Source organism: Anthonomus grandis, chromosome 15 (assembly GCF_022605725.1).
Source record: "Anthonomus grandis grandis chromosome 15, icAntGran1.3, whole genome shotgun sequence".
Classification (NCBI taxonomy): Eukaryota; Metazoa; Arthropoda; class Insecta; order Coleoptera; family Curculionidae; genus Anthonomus; species Anthonomus grandis.
In genome coordinates, this window is record NC_065560.1 from 20,218,474 (window position 1) to 20,241,067 (window position 22,594).

At 32.1% G+C, this 22,594-nt stretch overlaps 1 protein-coding gene across 14 annotated transcripts in view; it reads right to left on the reverse strand.

Moving 5' to 3' along the window:
- Nucleotides 1–22,594, reverse strand: part of LOC126745325 (C-type lectin 37Db-like) — a 501,974-nt gene that overhangs the window by 266,698 nt on the left and 212,682 nt on the right. The window contains exon 1 of one of the 14 annotated variants that reach the window (XM_050453111.1): nt 16,738–16,969. The exons of 12 other annotated variants lie outside the window; for them this stretch is intronic. In XM_050453111.1, coding sequence (XP_050309068.1) covers nt 16,738–16,825 — 88 coding nt within the window. In that variant the 5' untranslated portion in view covers nt 16,826–16,969. Of the gene's footprint in view, nt 1–16,737; nt 16,970–22,594 lie in introns of those variants that run through there. One more of the 14 variants, XM_050453109.1, reaches the window with a different exon arrangement.

Sequence of the window (22,594 nt, forward strand, 5' to 3'; positions counted from 1 at the left end):
CATTAAAAACCATATAGAAAGCCCACCACTCCCCAAATGTAATAGAAATAAAAAATATATATCAAGCACATACCTATTCCTAATAAATCTCGATAATAGACCTAAAGAACTTAAGTAAAAACAGAATAGCTCTACCATAATGATAAAAGAGCACTTTGGTCCCGCAAGCATAGACTACAAATAAACCGATCAAGTGATTAGAAATAAAAATATCACTGCAAAGCAATGCTTTTTATGACCACCAAAACCAATAAAAATAATCACCTTTGAAATTAAAGTACCTATCATATTGAAAGTGTATATAATCATTAAACGTACCTTTATTTTTTGTTTTAATCGGCAGTCACATACTCATTAACAAGGTCTTGTAACTTTTTTTCGGGGTCGACACAAAACGTTTGGTTTTCTACCATCACAAACACTCTACCCCTAGAAGTCCAGCACAAGTTTTTATATTTATTTCTCGCGATTTTAAAAATTTTACCCATCTCAGGAGTTAGAACTTCGGTTATTAAAATAGGTTGACCTTTTAGCCTTTTTTTATTAAAAAACACGTCGTCCCGGAGCCACCTATGGCAAAACGATACTAACACCGGCCTGGGCTTCTCGGAATTTGCTTTTTTCTGTCCAATGCGATGAGCAAAATTTATTTCGGCCTTTGTAATTTTAACACCAATCTTGGTTGAAATTGTTTTAATAACAAAGGCATATAGGTCGTCTTGTAGTTCATTTATACCGTGCAGTAAAATACTGTTCTGGTTTGTTGACATGCACAGCGTATTGGTTTGCTTTAGCGACGCAATATCCGACTTAAGGTTTTCAATGCTATCCAAAACTGATTTTCAAAGTCTTGAAACCTTTTGTTTAAAGAGACAACTGCCTCTATGTCTTCGGAAAAATCGGTGGATGTTGATTTCCCTCTGGTCCTAGCCCCAAGATCTTTTTTAAAACCTTTCAGTTGCGTGTCAAATTTTAGCGCCATTTCTTCTAACCTCTTCGTAGGTTTTTGTATTTTTGCTTAACCATGATTACAGGTTCTTGCACAATGTATTACACAACACTCCAAATATTTTTTGACACTTGATTCACAGTTAATTAAAAAAATTTAGGAGACCAAACTACAATCGTGCTAGTCACTTCGCAGCGCCATCTAGCTTTATATTATTATTAAAAATTTAATAAATATATATTATCTACAAGAAATTGCTCTAAATTGTTAATCTAATCATGAGTTTATTATGATTAGATTAAAAATTGTTATAATTAGATTTTCAGTTTTATATCAGATAAGAGTTTTCTATGATTTGGAAAAAGATTATTCTTTACCATAATATTACAACGAAACTTTTAAAATAAAAATATTATTTTAACTCGTTGATTATTGGTGAAAATTATGAGATGCAAATGAGAATGTACATAGATTATAATAAATTAAAAAATGAATTAAAGATGGAAAACTGGCAGTCAACAATGTATCTCGCAAATAATGTAGAAAAGGCAATAAATAATTTCATATATATTTTAAAGACTAAAATGACCAAGCATACTAAACTAATTAAAATTAGTAATAGAAAGAATGGGGAAAATAAATGGTGAACGAAGGGCGTATTAAAAAAAATACAAGATAAGATTAAGTTATATCAAGAAAGTAAAAAGGAACCAAACAATGAGGAGCTTAAGGAAAGGTATGGGAATTGCAAAAGTGAAATTAATAAGCTCATAAAAAACGCGCAAAAGAAAAGCTCTATGGGATCTCTCAAAGGCATTCGATACTGTAGACCACGATGTTTTGTTGAGGAGACTTTCTATTCTTATGGCATTAGGGGTATGGTTTATAAACTAATTAAAAGCTACTTAAGCAATAGAAAGCAACTTGTCAAAATAAATTATGTAAGAAGTACCTTCAAAAAAATAACTTTCGGAGTCCCTCAAGGCACTGTACTTGGACCTTTATTGTTTATTCTATATGTCAACGACTTACTTAAAATGAGTACTTTGAGACAAATAATAGGCTACGCAGATGATATTACCGTTTTTTACTCTGGTGATTCATGGCAATCTGTAAAAGTTAAAGCTGAGAAAGATTTTACAAATATTGTGAATTGGCTTTAAATCAACAAACTGTATTTAAATATGTCTAAAACAAAATACTTAACATTTACATCTTATGCAAGCAATTTGTCAAGAATGGGACCACTTAAGATAGACACAGACATTTTAGTACCAGAAGCAGAAGTAATGAAATATTTGGGCGTAACAATAAATAGACACTTAAAATGGGATATACAGATACACGCATCTGAAGTACAAATAAAATAAGGAGACTATTATCTAAATTTAAAGACTTAAAGATTTTTTGGATTTAGAATACTTGAAAACATTATATTTTACTTTAGGACAATCACACTTAACCTATGGACTTAGCTAGGGTTACCAGACGTCCAGATAAATCCGGACAGGTTCGGATTTTTGGTACGTCCGGGTGAGTCCGGGTGGATTTTTTTTAAACGTCCGGGTTTTTCTTTAAGACAAGAAAGAACATAAAACATGCAAAATAGTCAATTATTTTGAAAACATTTAGATATTTCAAATCGCCGATAAATTTAGTAGTGTACATTCACCTTTAGTGTTTAGCGGAATAAATAAAGTGGCGTCGCATCGGTATGTCAATCGCTCGTCTATAACGGCATGCGCGGCAAGAGGTTTTTTCTTTCGGGGAATCCCCAATGCATTTATTTACATTATTTTCACAGTGTTTACGGTAACGTTAAGCAGTTCACGACTTTTTAGGTTTTATTAGTGAAGATTTTTAATTATATCTTGTTAAAAGTCTGAAATTGGTTTTTGGTGATGCCAAAACGCAAATGTACTTATTCAGATGAAATTTTTCGGTTATACCCTTCCTTTAAGAAAGGAAAAACCACCAGTGAGGTAAATTACAATGTGTGCAATTCTTCAATATCAATTGCTCATAAAGGCAAGCTTGATATTGAGACTTAAGAGCTCAAGCGGGACCTTCTGGCCTTTAAAATTTTGTGGTAACTTCTGGAGAAACCAAATCAATAAAAGCTGCTGAAGCAACATTAGCTTTCCATACAGTTGGCCATCACCACCGTCTATAGATTACAACAAGTCAGACCACTTCCTATACCGCCCGTGTTAAAGCAAAATTGACCTTGAATCCCGCTGTTTGCTGCGTACGAGCGTTTACCAGGGTTTATCGTAAATATTGATGAAAGCAAATTCTGAGGAGCGCTGATTATTTTTATACGAGGAGTATTCATAAGAAGTATTTTAAGTCATAAAATAAGAACTTTTTTAATAGGACTGGAATAGAATGTGTTTATATGACAGTGTTTCTTAATTATTAACGTTTTTACACATTTTTTATATTAGCTTCACCTCTTTGCCTTTATGTAGCAATGTTTGTATGTATGTATATAACAAATTTAAGAATTCTATTTAAACTATAACTTCTACTTGTCAGATTGTTTTCAAATTTTGTAGGTGCTTGGCTTTCAATAAAACAAGGACAGTTTTTAAAATATTTTTGAGTTTCCCTTTTCTAAAATTGGTGTATCTAAAAGTTTTGATCAGTTCAATGAATTTGAACTTTTAAATAAATTGGAAGCGTTTAATATGGCGGATTCAAAATGGCTGCCTTTTAAGTCAAATATAATATATAAAAAGTGAATTTGAAAAAAAAGCTACTTTTTTATTAAGCAAATAACTAATATTTGAAAGGTGAATAGCCAAACGGAATTAGTGGATGAGTGCGACTACTGGCTATTCATAACGCATATCATTTTTTCCTCAAGTTCAAAATTAATTATTTTTTTTTTAGTTATTATAATATTTGACTTTAAATAAGTCAACATTACATTTTAAAATAAAATTAATTGTGCTAGCAAAAATTTAAAAAATCTCAAGAGTAAAAAAATTGGGAGATTTCTAATAGGAGTAATAGGTATCTAAAAAAAGAAAAAAAAAACTCAGGCTATAAATTTCAGGAAAAATAAAAAATAATATGCATTATAAATAGGCAATAGGTTCAATCATCCACCATTTCCGTTTGGCTACCCATTTTCCAAACATCCTATATATTTCAAAAATATAACAACGATATTTAAATTTTATATGACAGCTCAAAAAAAATGTAATCAAATTAACGTATGTGTAGAGACCTTTTTAATTTTTACTGTCTGTTTTACCACAATATTAACCCTACAATGCATCATGTAGCATATCTGCTACATATAAAATATTGAAGAATTCTATTTTCATTAAATGTTTTATGATACACCTAAATGCATAGTGTAGCATACTATATACACACTTTAAATCGGGTTTCGCTTTGCTGGCAATAGATGGCACAGCAAGTAAAGAATTTTAATTCTAATGTCAGCTGTGTTGTTTTGGCGGTTGGTGTGTGTGTCTGACGTAGTAAATTTGTGTTTTTTTGAACATTTGAAGCGGTTTTGGCAGACAAACTCGATAAATTTGGTAAATTAGGTAAGTATTCAAACTATTTGTTATATCAATGCGTATCCAGAATTCATAAAAATAAATTACCAGGTATTCTAATAAAATGTAGCAAATATGCTACAACATGCATTTTATGATTATTTTTTAATCTCAGGGCGATGGACAAAAAAAGGGATTTTCGAAAACCTTTGACAATCCAGGAGTTGGAAAAGTTGGCAGAACGTTTTCTTGAAAGTGACGATGATCTGGAAGAATTGGACGAAGATAATTTAAGTGAAAATGTTGATAATTGTTTAGAATTGATTGCTCAAAAGTTTCAAGATCTTGTGGATTACGCCAATTTGGACATTGAAAATACTCCAATTATTTTTGAGCATGAACTAGATGGTGTAGAACTAACCAATTCGAACGTTGAAAATAATAATGAGGCAGATATTGTCCACGAAATAATACCTGAGAATGAAGACGCGAACGGTACAGAAGAAAATATATTTACACTGGATAAAGACGCATTCAAATCTATTTGCTGGAAGCAAGCATCTTTTAAACAAAATGTTCAAGGTACAACATTTAGAGGTGATGAAAATCTTCCAACAAATATAATGGAGTTATCAACACCCTATCAGTTCTTCAGGTAAAACCTAATAAGTCAATTATTCCTTTTGCCGTTTAGTATGTAATTTGTTGATTTTTTTTTCAGATACTTTTTTACCGATGAGCTATTTGAGAAAATCACTGAAGAATCGAACCTCTACAGCAATCAAAAAAATATTTCGAAACCGGCAAATATAACGACTGGAGAAATAAAGAAGTACATTGGTATCTGCATTTATATGTCGGTAATAAATATGTTAAATATCAGAAAATACTGGTCTGAGGAATATGGATTCGAAAAAATAACAGACACCATGAGTATCAATCGATTTGAAAAAATTCGTGAAATGCTACACTTCAATGATAGCACGAAAATGCTTCCTAAAGATCATGCGGATCATGATCGTCTGCATAAATTGAGGCCAGTTATCGACTCTTTGAACAAAACGTTCCAAACTGTTCCATTTGAAAAGTGTCTATCTGTAGATGAGCAAATGTGTGCAACAAAGGCCTGACACTACATGAAACAGTACATGCCACTAAGGCCTCACAAGTGGGGCTATAAATTATATGTTTTATCTGGTGTTACGGGATATGCGTACCAATTTGAAATATACTCGGGCCAAGAAAATTCTGAGAAATACCGTTTTCCAAATGAGCCTGACCTTGGGGCTTCAGCAAACGTTGTTATACGCTTGTGCCGGTCAATTCCCAAAAACTGCAATTACATTATCTATTTTGATAATTATTATACAGGAATTCCTCTGATGTCATATTTATTCTCAAATTGCATTCTTTCGCTAGGAACAGTGAGAAGGAATCGTTTGCCCAACTGCAAATTTTCTAGTGATACTGTTTTCAAAAAAAAAACGCGAGGTTCTTTCAAAGAATATGTAACTTCTTTTCAAAATACTCCTTTTGCCTCAGTTTTATGGCTGGATAATAAAGCAGTCACATTACTTTCTACCTACATGGGTTCTTCTCCAGTTCAAGAAGTGAAAAGGTTTGATAAAAAAGAGAAAAAACGAGTGGAAGTACCATGTCCAAACTTAGTGTTAGAATATAACAAACATATGGGCGGAGTGGATCTTTTAGATAGTATTTTAGGGCGTTACGAAATCTCAATGAGAACCAGAAAATGGTACTGCAGAATTTTTTATTATTTAGTTGACATTACCATCATCAGCGCATGGCTTCTCTATCGGAGGGTAGAGAGGCAAATAGGAACCACAGCCACAATGTCAATGGAAAAATTTTGTGCTGAAATCGCCAATGGTCTGTGCAACGTTGGGCAGAATGATTCAAAAAAGAGGGGAAGGCCATCTTCTTCACTTGACCGAAATTTAGAACAGAAAAAGAAAAAATCATCTTCAACCGCAATTCCTCCAAAAGATGTAAGAACTGACAACTTTGATCACATTCCGAACTGGAGTAATACCAGGCAACAATGTAAAATACCCGGCTGCAAAGGATTTTCTTTTATTTTTTGTGAAAAATGCAAAGTTCACCTATGTTTGAATAAAAATAAAAATTGTTTTGGTAACTTCCATCAATAAACTGTTAAGACCATTTTTCCTTTTTTTGTATCATAAGTGTGTGTGTATGCTACATATGTGATACATTTAAACAAAATTAAAAAAATATATAATAAAAAAACAAAAGATTTTTTTAAATATTTTCTACCCATTCACAGCACTAATACCTAACCAAAAAAATTTTTTTTAAATAAATTTAAAAAATCATGCATTGTAGGGTTAAACAAAAGCTTTTAATAACGTTGCGATTTACACGACTACAGGCTACACGCTTAAAATTTAAAATGAAACAAGTGCACGCATTGCACGCATTTATATGCCTTGACCACAGACAAGTAGTTTCCTGAAAAATCTTCGTCGCGACATATTTTTTCCAACTCGTTGCGACCTGGGGCCGTATTTTTGAAACCATGCGAGAATCTTCGAATGCGAATAAAGTCGAGCGGCAAAATTCGCACACGAATTAAAAAGTGCATTTTTGAACAGCATTCGAAATTTCATTCGCATGCGAACATGAAATGTAGTGGCAACGTAGCAAAGTCGAGTGCTATTGGAGACCGTGTCAACCGGGATGGATTTTTAACCTAACCTAAAATTTAACTCTAAATCAGGGAATTTTGAGGTTTTTTCATGTGTTTCTTGGGTTTTTGCAAATTGACTTTTTTTTTAAATGAATTCAAATAATAAAAAATTTTGCGGTTTTGTGTCGAGTGAGCAAAAGAAAGAACTAATTTCATTTATGGAAGAGCACCCAGAATTAAAGTCGGGCAAATTCACCCAAAATTTTTCGGCTAAAACTGCACAAGCCTTGTGGATGAAAAGTAGCGGACAGATTACAGTCTCTGGAGCACATAAAGAGCACATCAATTCTATCGTAATGGTCTTGCTTAATCTATATAATTTATTAAATTGAGCATCTGAATACATTTCAATACTGGGTCAAGAAATGAAGAGTACATCCTATTCCTTTCGACGACGTTTCTTTGCACAAGATTGTTTAATCTTGCCATTTGATTATTTTTTTTTCAATAAATAACAAAAAAACACTACGAAAATACTTAACCAACTCACAAATTTAAAAAAAATACAAAGCTAGTTTAAAATCAAAACAAGACAAGTGGCAGAATCGCACACGAAGATTGAAATTCGAATGGTATATACGCATTCGAGACAGCGCATGCGAAAAAGTTCGCATACGAAGCGGTCGAAAATACGAATATCGATTTTTCGTGCGAAATCCTCTTATTTCGTATGCGAATCAACGTCGAATGGTTTCAAAAATACGGCCCCTGAAGCGGACTGAAGCGTATATCTAGGTATACCTATTAAATTTGAATCGGAAATATAACTAATAATATTTAGAATGTTATAAAGTAACTTTAATACATTAATTAATAATTAATAATATTTACATATGTATAATATTTTAAAATAATATGTGTATAATAGTTTTTGAAACAAATTATTAAATTTTAAAAATATTTATTAAAAAAATATTTATTCAGTTTTTTTTGGGGCGGCTTCCGCCCCTCTGACCTGCCGCCCGGGTGCCCCGCACCCCCGGGTCGGAACGGCCCTGGCTGATACAGTATTTTGTTTATAAAAATGAAGGAAATCAAACTAAATTATTAGACATTAGGAGTGCTCCAAACAAAACAGCAGAAACAATTTGTGATTTAATTTTAGATACGCTTAAAAAAAATGTGTCGCATTCTCAGGGGATAATTGCAATACAAATTTTGGTGGCATGGGCAGAAAAAGTCAAAATAATGATTTTAATAAATTAAAATCTAAAGTTAATCAAAATTTGGTTGGTGTAGGTTATCCCTCTCATGTAATCAATAATGCAGTGCACCATAGTTGTGACAAATTAAAAGTTGATATAGAAACCATATCAATCATACTTAAAATGTTCAACTATTTTAGTATTTACACTGTACGAGTTGAATTACTAAAAAAATTTTGTGAATTTGTGGGCACAGAACATGAGACTCTTTTATATCACTCTAAAACTAGATGGCTATCTTTGTTTCCCGCTATTGAAAGGGTTTTAAAAATGTTTCACGCTCTCAAAGCATATTTCTTGTCTTAAGATGATGTTCCTCATATACTTAAATCATTTCTTGAAAACGATTTTTCAGAGGCCTATCTTTTTCTTGTCCATTCTTTGATGTCTATTTTCAATACAAATATAGAAAAGATTGAACGTCAGAACAATTCTGTAGTGGAAACAATGGCAATTTTAGAAAATGTTATTTTTACTTTAGAAGAAAGAGCAGCTAACAAATTCATTCCTTTAAAAGTTCGAGAAATTTTTAATAAGTGCATTGAAAATGGTTTAGAACGCGAATGTGACCAAATAAAATTGGAGCTATTTGATTTGTATAATAATTCAATTCAATATTTAAAAAACTGGCTCAAACCATTTGAAGAATTCCAATGTTTCAAATGGATGAGCTTAAATGATATTACTAATTATGATTGGGATAGGGACGTTATGCCCTTATTAGTATATTTACCATCAAAAGGAGTCGAAATCGATGACACTAAATTTTTTGATGACTTTTGTAACTTAAAAAAATATATAATGGAAAAGTTTGACTCTAATGACCACAATTTGCCTACTAACGAAAAATGGGCAAAATACTTTAATGAGAGTATTTCTGAAAAAATATTTTTACAATTACTAAAAGCAGCCGAATTTCTTTCTGCAATCCCATCTCACAATGCCAATGTGGAAAGAATATTTTCACTTATCACCGCTCAGTGGACCAAAGAAAGAAATATACTGCTTTTATCTTCTGTGAAAGGAATAGTTATGACTACCTATAATTTCAAACATATGAGTTGTTTAGAGTTTTCTGATTTTATGCTTTTGCCAGAAAATTTTATTTTTTTAAACAAAATACAAAGCAGTGAAAAGTATCTTTAAAGTGATTGAATTATTTTTGTTTTGTTATTGAATTATATGTGTACTTTGTAACTCAGTTTCTAATCAAGTTTATTAAGTTTAAATAAATAATTTAAAAAAATATGATTTTGGTTTTGTTTTATTAGAAAAAATCAAAGTTCATCTCGGCTAAATGTTTTTCGTCGAGAAAACGCCAAAAAAAATTTTTAGTAAAAAAAAAAGTTTTCCGGATTTTCTTCGGATTTTCGTTAGGGCTTGTCCTCGATAGGGAAGTTTTGATCTGGTAACCCTTGACTTAGCGGATGGGGTGGAATAAGAAACTGTTATATGCGTTCTCTTGAAGTTGTCCAAAAATGGATAAAAAAATTATATATGATAAAAATAAACTTTTTTTTGCCAGTATTAGCAAAAAGCTGTTTCCTTCCAATCAGCTTTTTGCTAATACTGGCATATTTGATTTGCGACAATTATATGTGCAGAAATTGCTAATGAGCCTAGATAAAGGAGACATCTGTTGTGTTGAAAACCTAGTTCATTCCTATGCAATTCGAGCTTAGAATCAGAATCTTTAATATTGCGGAGGGTTGTTGGGTGGGGTCAGAATTAAAACAGAAACCTGTTTACCGAAATGTCGACGTTTCGACTTATATTAAGTCATCCTCAGGACACTGAAATGGATTCAAGTAATTACAGAGATAAAACAAAGTAATTTCAAGTACATAAAAAACACTATTAAAATATATGCTCTTTAAGTTACAAAAATTAAAACAACAAAAAACAAAAACCACGACACAGTTAAAATTGCATTCAGGTACAATCCGTTAAACAAATTTTTTTATAAAAAAAACAGTATAAAATTAATTATTTTTTTTTTCTACATTACACCTCTTACCTAAGTCTAGGTTTCTTAAGTTATATTTAAAACACATTTATAATAGGAGCGTAGAATTATTTTTAACATGGGTTAAATTATAGGTGTTATTGTGGGTTACAAACTAGAATCAACAATAAGCCAAGAAACAAATGTGTTTATTCTTCCGAGCGTTTATTTATTTAATTTTTATGATTCAATGTTATGTTGATAAGTTAAGGATTAGTAGATAAGGAAGACGTATGTATCTATACGTTCAAAACCAGAAACTTAATTTGTTAATACACTGTGTGATCTAAATTTGGGACATACACTCTTTGACAAAAATAAATTTTATGTTTTAGTTTTATCTTTTTGGTAGTAAATTAATTAAATTACTAACTCGCAATTAAATTAGTAACTCGCATTTAGATCATGCGTACACACACTGGAAAGTTTCCCTACTAGAAAATGATTTAAAATTTATTAAACAAACTTGTCGAGTGCGGCCCTGTAGCCCAAATCACCTCACGCGAGAGCGCTAGCAACGCCACCAACGGCGAGCGCCACTCCAAGTTGCGACGCAGCCAAGCAACACGACAACCAATTCTTTTGATTAAAATTATATAAAATTAAGGCAATAAAAGTTTATTTAATTCTTTTAATATACATATTTGTATTAATACGAGTCAAGTGCATTTTTGCAACCAAGTCTTAAGCAGTTAGGTGAACCAACAGAGTATTGGGACACGTTAGTCATTTACATAGTCTCTACCAAACTAGACTTTAACACGGCACGGGAATGGGAGAGGATTAAGGCTAAGCATAGCCATCCTTGCACCCTCGAAGATTTTAAGTTATTTTTAAGGCAACGGGCAGACTTGTTAGAGAACATGGAGATGAATTGTCAAAAATTGTCTAGCGAAAAACGGGTTTCACGCGAGAATTATGTTCCAAGAAATAATAACCGCGGTAATTCACGAGGCTTATTCGTAAATGCAAATAGCGACAATGCAGTTAGTAACAAACCGAAGTATACATGTCCATATTGTAAATCAGATCATAACCTCTTTTATTACACGGAATTTTTGAAGCTTTCTATACCCGAGCGTATTAAAAATGTAAAGGAATTAAAGTTATGCATTAATTGCTTACGTCCTAATCATTCATTCAAGGATTGTAGGTGGACTAACTGTAAGCTTTGCGGTGCGAAACATAACACCATTTTACACAAAACCGAGCAAAGAACAGAGCAACCCAATGCAGCAGTTGGGGTGCATACACCATCGAATATTACCGATACACAACATACGAACATTAATCTCGATACGCAGTATACGGACATATAAACGACAAATTGTAATTTCGCGGTAGCAAAAAACGCAATTTTATGTACAGCCAGGGTTCTGGTACGAGACTTTGCAGGAAACTTTGTAGCGGCACGCACACTTTCTAATCGGCCGCAGTACTACAGCTGTTTTGGAGCCATCAGTTAAGGCTATACCAGAAAACCAACTGTCGCAGTATCAATTGCTGCAGAAGGTTTACGAGCAATTTTGGAATCGCTGGCAACACGAGTATATAAGCGAGCTCCAAGAGAGGCAGAAATGGAAGAAAACCAAGGGCAATTTGAAGGTTGGCCAGATAGTCCTAATCAAGGATAATAACGTTCCCCCAATGAAGTGGCGATTCTTTTGATTAAAATTATATAAAATTAAGGCAATAAAAGTTTATTTAATTTTTTTAATATACATATTTGTATTAATACGAGTCAAGTGCATTTTTCCAACCAGTGATACAGTCCAACAAAACTGTTAAAAATACTTTACCGAATAACATATTTTTGTCTTATGAGCAATCGCAATTTTCGTACTATAATTGTCATTTTAAAGAACAGAAACAAAAGCAAAAAAAGAAATTACAAAGTCTTATTTTGGAGCAGACTGGAATTGACAGTATAACAACAAACAAAAAATGGTTTAAAAATTTAACAAAGTACACCTTTCCAAAAAATGTAGAAGTAACTTTAGCTTTGGGCAATAAATTTAATCTACCTTATGATAATCATAACTTTCCTCTTGAGCAGATTATAATCGATATAGAGTATGCCATTGGCCTTTCAAATAATTATGAGTTAAAAATACAAAAAAGAAACCAATCTATTAACATAATTACTAATTTTATAAACTCATCTATTCTGCATAAATTAAATAAATCTGAAAAAACCCTCCTAAAATACAGTAACGAAACGAAAGACTTCTTAAAAAAACATAATAATATCTTAATAACTAGGGCTGATAAAGGCAATGTCACCGTCGCGTTAGATAAGGAATAATACCTACAAAAATCAAACCTTCTTCTTTCAAATACAGATACCTATCAAATTTTAAACAAAGACCCCACTACGTCTATTCAGAACAAACTTAATAAACTATTAGAAAACTTGTGTAAATCAAACTTCTTTTCAAAAGATCAAATAAAAAAACTAAAATGCAATAACGGAGTGCCTCCAAAAATGTATTTTTTACCAAAAATACACAAAGAAAATACTCCTCTAAGACCAATTGTAAGTTTTGTAGGTTCTCCAATATATAATCTCAGTAAATATTTAGCAAATTTACTTAACTTAGCATTTGAAAAAGATCAATTCTACACAAAAGACTCCTTTGAAGTAGTCACGCAATTGCAAAATTTTAAAATTCCAAATAACTTTATTCTAATATCATTATACTCTATTTCAGAAGTGTTTAGAGCAATAAACTGGGGAATTCCGTTCTGTTTGGCTACATTTCGTGGTAGTTCATAGGCGTAGGTACTTATAATATTTATGAATTTAATTTTCACGGATTAAATGCCTTTATTTTATTTTTTAACGCTTTGTAACATGCAAAAATGGGGTCAGGTAATATATACAGACTATAAATACTTTTAAATCATATTTTAAACGTTAGTAGTCACTGCTACGCTGTAGTGTAATCACAATATTATTATCCCAATATTTAAAAAATGGAGGTATTCAGTCCAACGAAAAGATGTACTAAAAATTCTCCACTATCGCTGAGTGAAAAAGTTATTATTTTAAATGTACATGATTGCATAAAACACGATTACCCTAGTTTTACTGTACAAGAAATTGTTGAAAAATGTTCTCGAATGAGTGGAATTGGAAAGTCCACCATTTTCAAATTGTTGCGGGAAAGAAAAGTAGCAGGTCAAGTGGAATCTCCCAAGCAAAAGCCAGGACGACCTACAAAAGTCCTTGATGAAAATGCTAAATGTATAATTCGAAGTAAAGTTCACTCTTTTTATTTTAAAAAGGAAATACCCACCCTGTACAAAATTTTAATGGAGCTTGGCCGAGATGACAGTATTCCGTTGATAAGTAGAAAACTTTTATGGAAAACTTTAAAAAATATGGATTTTGCCTGGGAAAAGCATAACCGCAAAGCACTTTTACTGGAGAGCGACGAAATTGTTTGTTGGAGACGACAATACTTGAGAAGTATCAAGCAGTACCGCAGGGAGCAAAAGAAAGTTTTTTATCTTGATGAGACGTGGATTAACAAAGGTTATATAGTCCAAAAAATGTGGCAAGACAAAAATATAACCAGTGCTCGCCAAGCTTTCATAGAAGGCCTGTCTACGGGTATTAAAGTACCTTCGGGAAAAGGAAAAAGACTTATAATCACACATATTGGAAGCGAAGAGGGATTTTTAAAAGAAGGTCTGCTAACCTTTGAGTCGACTCGCACAGGAGATTACCATGAAGACATGAACTCAGACGTTTTCGAGGACTATTTTGGTGAAATGATAAAATTTCTTCCGGCTAATTCGGTGGTGGTTATGGATAACGCAAGCTATCATTCACGGCGAATAGAGAAGACGCCAACTTCAAGTTGGAGAAAGCAAGAAATTATCGATTGGCTGACTGCAAAAGGTATTGCGTTTGAAGCAAATTTGATAAAAAAAGAACTGCTGGCAATAGCAAACTTACACAAAACTCGCTTCATGAAATACGCCGTGGAAGATATAGCCGAAAAATATAATATAACTGTACTGCGCTTACCGCCATATCATTGCGAACTAAATCCTATAGAACTGATATGGGCGCAGGTAAAAGGATTTGTAGCAAGACAAAACACGACTTTTAAAATGAAAGATGTTAAGCTACTGTTTGATCAAGCCATTACGGAAGCGACACCAGAGAATTGGCGAAAAGCAGTCCAGCATGTAATTAAGCAAGAGGACAAAATGTGGGATCTTGACAACCTCATCGATCAGACAGTCGATCCTTTAATTATAATGTCAAGAGGTGATGACAGTTCGTCAGATGACGAAGAAGACTACAATCTATTATAATTTAAAATTGTTATACACTGTTCAAAAAGTGCCAGATCCAAAAGTGACATTTTCAACTATTTTACTCTACATATTATGTTCAATAAATTTGTGAAAAAAATATATTATTCCATTTAAACAAAAGTATTTTACATTGAAACTAATACCCAACTAAGGTAGTGGCATAAAATATTGGTGGATCACCAGGTACCACTTTTGCATACCTAATGAGGTTTTATTGCTCTACACACTTCTGAAATAGAGTATAGATGTAATATCTTTATTTACCAACATACCAACTTATTTAATTAAAAATATAGTTCAAAATAAATGGCACCTTATCAGAGACCACTGTAACATCCCTTTAGAAGAATTTTTAAGTCTTTTAGAGTTTGTATTTGAAAATAGTTATTTCAATAATATATATTACAAACAAATCTATGGTCTTGGAATGGGTAACTGTCTATCACTATATGTTCTGATCTGATTATGTCAGAATTACAGAAATATTGTATGGGGAAAATAAAATTTAGGTTACCATTTTTTAAAAGATTCGTTGACGACATTGCCACGTGTATTCCAAAAACTAAAATAGAAAACATAAAAAGTACATTTAACAGAGAGATTTCTTAACTACCAATCAAATTACTCATTTAAACAAAAATTAAACATAGTTAGCAACCTAAAATCCCGCGCAATAGCCTTATCTCACTCCAGTTTACATAAAAAAAATGTTAACAAAATTAAAGATATTTTACTAAAAAAACAATTTTCCTCATAAACTATTAAACAAAATCCTAAACAATAACCCTACACCTATTAAAGTCAAGGAAAACCAAAACCATAAATTTGCAAAAATTCCTTATGTCAAAGGTTTGTCTGGAGTTGTTTCTGTTGATGAAGTCAGAATAGCGTTCAAAAATTAAAATACCATCAACAAATACTTCTCAAAACTCAAAGATAAAACACCAAATGAGTTACAAAGTGGCGTGGTTTATAAAATACCCTGTTCTGATTGTCAAGCTCTGTATGTGGGTCAAACGGGCAGGTACTTAAAAACCAGAATTAGCGAACACGAAAGAAGCGTAAAACCAACGAACTACGCAGCATCTGGGAAGACTGCTCTAGCAGAACACTCCTTCAATCAACAACAGCAATTTGATTTTAACAGCACTCGGATCATTGGCAGAGAATCAAATTATAAAAAAAGAATTTTACTAGAAATGGTTAATATAAAAAAGTATAAAGAAAGCATTAATGAAAAACAAGATACCGATGATCTAAATGCAAGTTACTATAATTTAATTAATTTACTACCAAAAAGATAAAACTAAAACATAAAATTTATTTTTGTCAAAGAGTGTATGTCCCAAATTTAGATCACACAGTGTATTAACAAATTAAGTTTCTGGTTTTGAACGTATAGATAAATATATAGTATTGAAACATAAAAATTAAATAAATAAACGCTCGAAAGAATAAAAACATTTGTTTCTTGGCTTATTGTTGATTCTAGTTTGCCCACAATAACACCTACAATTTAACCCATGTTAAAAATAATTCTACGCTCCTATTATAAATGTGTTTTAACTATAACTTAAGAAACCTAGACTTAGGTAGGAGGTGTAATGTATTAAAAAAAAAAAAAAAAATAATAATTTTATACTGTTTTTTTTTTATAATTTTTTTTTTAACGGATTGTACCTGAATGTAATTTTAACTGTAACTTAAAGAACATTTATTTTAATAGTGTTTTTTATGTACTTGAAATTACTTTGTTTTATCTCTGTAATTACTTGAATCCATTCCAGTGTCCTGAGGATGACTTAATATAAGTCGAAACGTCGACATTTAGGTAAACAGGTTTCTGTTTTATTTCTGACCCCACACAACAACCCTCCGCAATATTGGTGATATATTATTTATTATTATTATTTAACTGACAATATGCAAACTCATGGATTATAAGCCTAAATTGGAGGAAGTGATGAATATGGGCACTTTTAAAATGTATAAACTCTTACCTCCATATTGTATAGTGGCTGAATTTGTGACTGCCACCAGCTGTCCGATGCTTGCCAACAAAAAAACTACTCCGAATCTTAAACACATTTTGATATAAAAATGGCGAACCTCTGCTACTAAAAAAGACGCAGCTTAAACTTGTATGGGAACAAATTTCTATAAATACTCCTTTATAAAGCTGCTCGGTAAAAGATAAAACTTTTTGTGAATTTACTATTACGAATGTTATACTCTATTGCAGAAATGTATAGAGCAATAAAACCTCATTAGGTATGCAAAAGTGATACCCAGTGACCCACCAATATTTTATGCCACTACTTTAGTTAGGTATTAGTTTCAATGTAAAATTCATTGTTTTCGTCGAGTGCAGGTAGTGCCACTCGGTTTTGTGTCAATTTATGAGTTTTGCCCATTGTTATCCACTGATAAACATTGAAAACGGTTCGTCAAAGGCGTGCAACTGGGACTTGTTTTTTATGAGAGTTAATATCATATGTTACCTTATGATTTATGTAAATGCTATTTTATTTAAAAAAAAAATAGTAAAAATGTAATATAATACGTATGCACAGGGTATCCCAAATTCTTGGGTCAATATCGGGAACTGGGTAACTTTTAGAGATACAGGGTAGGTTGAGCTGGTTAGATTAGTAAAAAGTTGCGCAACGTCATGCATAACAAAATGCCTGCCCCATGTTAGCCGGCGAATTTGGGACACCCTGTACATGGTATAATATATACCTAGATATAAATTAAATTATGATAGATAGAAGTGTTCGTCATCTGACGAGCTATCATCACATCTTAACATTATAATTAAACGGTCGACTGTCTGATAGATCATGTTGTCAAGATCCCACATTTTGTCTTCTTGCTTAATTACATGCTGGACTGCTTTTCGCCAATTCTTGGTTAAACAGTAGCTTAACAATACCTTTTGTAATCAGCCAATCGATAATCTCTTGCTTTCTCTAACATGAATTTGGCGTCTTCTCTATTCGTCGTGAATGATAGCGTGCGTTCTCCATAACCACCACCGAATTAGCCGGAAGAAATTTCATAATTTCACCAAAATACTCTTCGAAAACGTTCGAATTCATGTTTTCATGGTAATCACCTGTGCGAGTCGACTCAAAGGGTAGCAGAACTTCTTTTAAAAATCCCTCTTCGCTTCCAATGTGTGTGGTTATTTTTTTCTTTTCCCGAAGGCACTTTAATACCCGTGGACCGGCCTTCTATGAAAGCTTGGCGAGCACTAGTTATATTTTTGTCTTGCCACATTTTTTGGACTATATAACCTTCGTTAATCCACGTCTCATCAAGATAAAAAACTTTCTTTTGCTCCCTGCGGTACTGCTTGATACTTCTCAAGTATTTTTCGTCTCCAGCAAACAATTTCGTCGCTCTTTAGTAAAAGTGCTTTGCGCTTATGCTTTTCCCAGGCAAAATCCATACTCTTTAAAGTTTTCCATAAAGTTTTCTACTTATCAACGGAATACTGTCATCTCGGCCAAGCTCCATCAAAATTTTGTCTAGGATGGGTATTTCCTTTTTAAAATAAAAAGAGTAAACTTTTCTTTGAATTATACATTTGGTATTTTCATCAAAGACTTTTGTTGGTCGTCCCGGCTTTTGCTTGGGAGATTCCACTTGACCGGCTACTATTGTTTCCCGCAACAATTTGAAAATGGTGGACTTTCCAATTGTTATTGGAAATGTCATTGGCTTTGTCATTCATGAACATCTTTCAACAATTTCTTGCACAGTAAAACTAGGGTAATCATGTTTTATGCAATCATGTACATTCAAAATAATAACTTATTAAATTAAAAGTATTAAATTAATATTTAATCTGTTTCAAAATAGATGCATTTAATCCAAGAAATTAAATCTCAATTTCCAAGAAAATTATCCAAGAAAATTAAATTAATAAATATTACAAGTACCTGCGCCTATGAACGACCACGAAATTTAGCCAAACAGAATGAAATTTCCCAGTTTATTACTCTATACATTTCTGAAATAGAGTATAATAATCAATACGGCCATAAAAAGATAACGATTATTTGAAAAAATCAATTAATTTTAATATGGCTGTAAAGATTAGTGAAATGGCCATAATATTATTTTTTCAATTAAAAGGCAATTTTGATAAAATAGTTTACTGGCTTTTCTTGATAGTTATTCTGATAAAAAAGTAATGAATCAAAACGGAGTTTTTATGTAGCGTTAAAGTTATGCGCCTTTATTTAATAAATTTATTTAAATTATAATATGTATATGAGAGTGTACTAAAAACAAATAGGCCATACTTGTTATATAGAAGCATTACATATACTATATTAACATTAGGCTACTGTCTTATTTTCAAGATTGATCTTAATTGCTAGCTACTGCTGCAATTACACTATTCTCACAAGGTCTAAATCAGAAGTTTCTTCTTCTTCTCACAGAACTTATTTCCTATATAATGATTTGAAGTAGATGACCTATTTCTTCTCTCACAACAAGTTAGAATACGTAGGACACTGTGTTAGACATAGGAATCTTCAAATTTTTGTTATTTAATCATTTACAGTTTAGCTCATCGAAAACATGCAGCAAAGCATTACAGGGTGGGAAAGAACTTTTCGACAAGATGCAAAAATACGTAAACTTTTGATGCAAAAAACCTAGCAAAACCTTCAACTCTGCCGTCCTAAGCTAAAAAGACGGATCTCAAGATTTTAAGTTTTTGAGTTATTGCGATTTATCGGTTTTTTATTACAGCACTCGTATTTATTTAATTTTTGAATTTTTTTTTAGTTATTTGTAGTAATATGTTTGAGTAAAAAATAACTTTAAAGTTTTATTTGTTTAGAAAGAGATTTTTAGTTAAAAATGAGATGCGTCTATTGCGCTTAGGATTTTAGTACAAATTTTAGATACATCAAGAAGGATATTGCATTTTGCTAATATTATTATTAAATATTTGCTAATATTACAAAAGAAATGGACAGCTTTATTACATACTTTTTAAACAAAGGTTTATTGAAAGTGAATAAGTTTAACATAACATGTAATTAAACGGTCCCCCTTATTATAAAGAATAAACTTAAGGTTAAGGTTTAGTATACTTTGTTCGTCAGAGGTTAAAATAACATCAGACAAATTTAAAAATCTTTTATGGAACTGAAAATGACAATGGCCTAATTTTATTTGATATTCCCTAAAGTTATTAGACCTAATGGTAGCTTTAAGACGGTTCAACTTATTGTTTAATTTATTGAAAGTGTTTCTAGAACTAACCTTTAATTTATCTCTGAATAAACAGACTAAGGTACTAAATTCCAAGTGATTTAGAAATGAGTTTAACGTGAATTAGTGGACTCACAAACACGAGAGACTTTAGCTGTGGAGGCTGATAGCGTTTTGCAGACGACTGATACAAGAAATAAGAACATCTTACGCGCTAAAATAATAAACTTTTTAAATTCTAGATGTGGCTCGAACAGCTTAAACAATAACATCAATAAAAAGCACCTAATTTCGCTAAAAAATAAAATGAAGAGTAACGATTTGATATTGTCAAAAGCAGACAAGGGTAATTGCTTAGTCATTCTAAACAAGACTGACTATATTCAAAAGATAATGGATTTTCTGGACTCGGAGGATTTCATTACAGTTAATAGAGACCCCACCAATTCGTATTTTACGAAAGTTAAGCAAACATTGGACAGATGTAGCTTAACTCTCGATTTCTTTAACACTAAAAAAGAAAAACTGTATCCTATGAATCCTAGAATTCCGATTCTTTATGGTCTCCCCAAAATCCATAAGACCAATTTTCCCATAAGACCAGTGGTTTTCTTTGTTAACTCCCCATGCTATAATTTTTCCTTTTGGTTGAATAACGTTCTCAGGGAGGTGACCAACTTTAAAAGTATTTATTCGACTAAGAATTCTGTTGATCTAACCAACAGTTTGAAAAATCTTATTATTCCTGATGGATCTAAACTTATTTCCTTAAATGTAAAAAATCTTTTTCCCAGCATCCTTCCCAAAGATTGTTTAAAGTTAGTGAGAACTCTCCTATTAAAAACATCTCTTAGTCGTATAGTCATTGAGGGTCTTTTAGACTTACGAATCATTTGCTGACCTCTACTCATAATTTTTCTCCGGGGGTGGGAGCTGAAATGCTTCATGAATGCCCTAAAGGTAAGAAGCTTGACCTTCTGGAGAAAATGGAAATTACAAAAGCTAAAAAGAGTCCTGTTCTCGTGTGTGTGAATGACGTGTTTACTTTTGAACCTAATTTAATTTTTAAAAATTTAATTTAGCGTTTAAAGTATCGTTTAACATTTTTCTTGTAGTGTAGTCACTTTCTTCAATTTACATTGGCTAACGTGTTAAGTTGTTTTAGCATTAGGTCCGTATAGCCGATAGGTTTTACACTTGTACTTATAACCTTGTTGTACCGGGTTCGATTCTCGTTGAGTCTATGTTGTTGCGTTCCACTTTTTAATTTTTATTTTTTGCTTTGTACAATTATAACCTTAAAATCATTGTTTATTTATGTACTGTGAAGTGTGTGGATGGCTTCTAAAGGTTTTTTATTGTTTTATGTAAGTTTTTAGTTTTGCTTAAGTATTATTTTTATTTTAGGCCTGATGATGCTCTAACTAGAGCGAAACACGTGTAGCCCGTTTAATTACATGTTGTGAGACCGTGACTTTGTGTTTTTCTTGGTTTTTTCGTTAATCTTTCATTTTAAAATTCCAAGGACTTTTTGTTGTTTTTTTGGTGGTGGCAGTATTTTATTTTTTGTAATTTGGCAGTAAGAAAATCATGTGGAATTTTTGGACCATCGAAGTCATCTTGGTATGTCATAATATGGGAACCCCTTTGGACAGATACAGTGTGGCAGACGGATCTGAAACACTTCGGCCTGAGGTAAGGGGAATGCAGTAGTGGAGACAACATGGCCGACTTCATTCATAAAATGGACAGTGGCGTGTGGTATTATGTGAAACTATTTAAGTTCGATTTAAGGAAAATAATTTTAAAATTTATCAAAATAAATTTTCCTAATTAATTATTCATTTGCATGTTTTATGGTTTTAGAAATAAGTTATTTTTTTTTTGGTATACAGGGTATCCCACAATCAACGTCACAGGCTGTAACTTTTTTATTTTTAACTATAAAAATTAAAAAAAAAATTTAATAGCTATAGGACCACTACCCAAAATTACTTAAAAAAACTACCCCCAACAAATACATCCCCCAAAAATGAATTTATCTTTTTTGAATATGGGGTAGTTTTTTTAAGTAATTTTGGTAGTGTGGTGGTAGTTTGGTATTGTGGAACACTCTGTATACAGGGTTGCACGCAAATATCTCTGTTGCTAAGCCGAATTTAAAAACTAAGTTTAAACAAAGGTTGCTAAGGTCACAGGGGGCCACGTCACTGCAATAGTACGTGTATTTTGAAGGTCATTAAAAAAAACAAGACAAAAGCCAAACGTCGACTCAAATGAGCCACCTGGTATAGATTATAAAAAACGAACAGCATAAGCGTTTTGGCAATGATAAAAGTTCGGTTAAACTAGAAACGGGAATTTTTATGTTTTTTTATGCGAAATTTTCACTCTTTTTGGTATTTCCGAAAATTTGAGAAAAATATAAGGTAAATAACTTACCTAATTTTTCGTTTACTGTTATTTATATTAATGTTTTTTTTTAAGTCTCACACACTTCACTTAAACATGTTTTTATTTTCACTGGTAAAATAAGCGAGCTCGTTTTCTTTACCTTCAGCCTCGTATTCACTATCGTCTTCACTACTACTGCCATTAGTGTCACTGTCCTCATTTCCT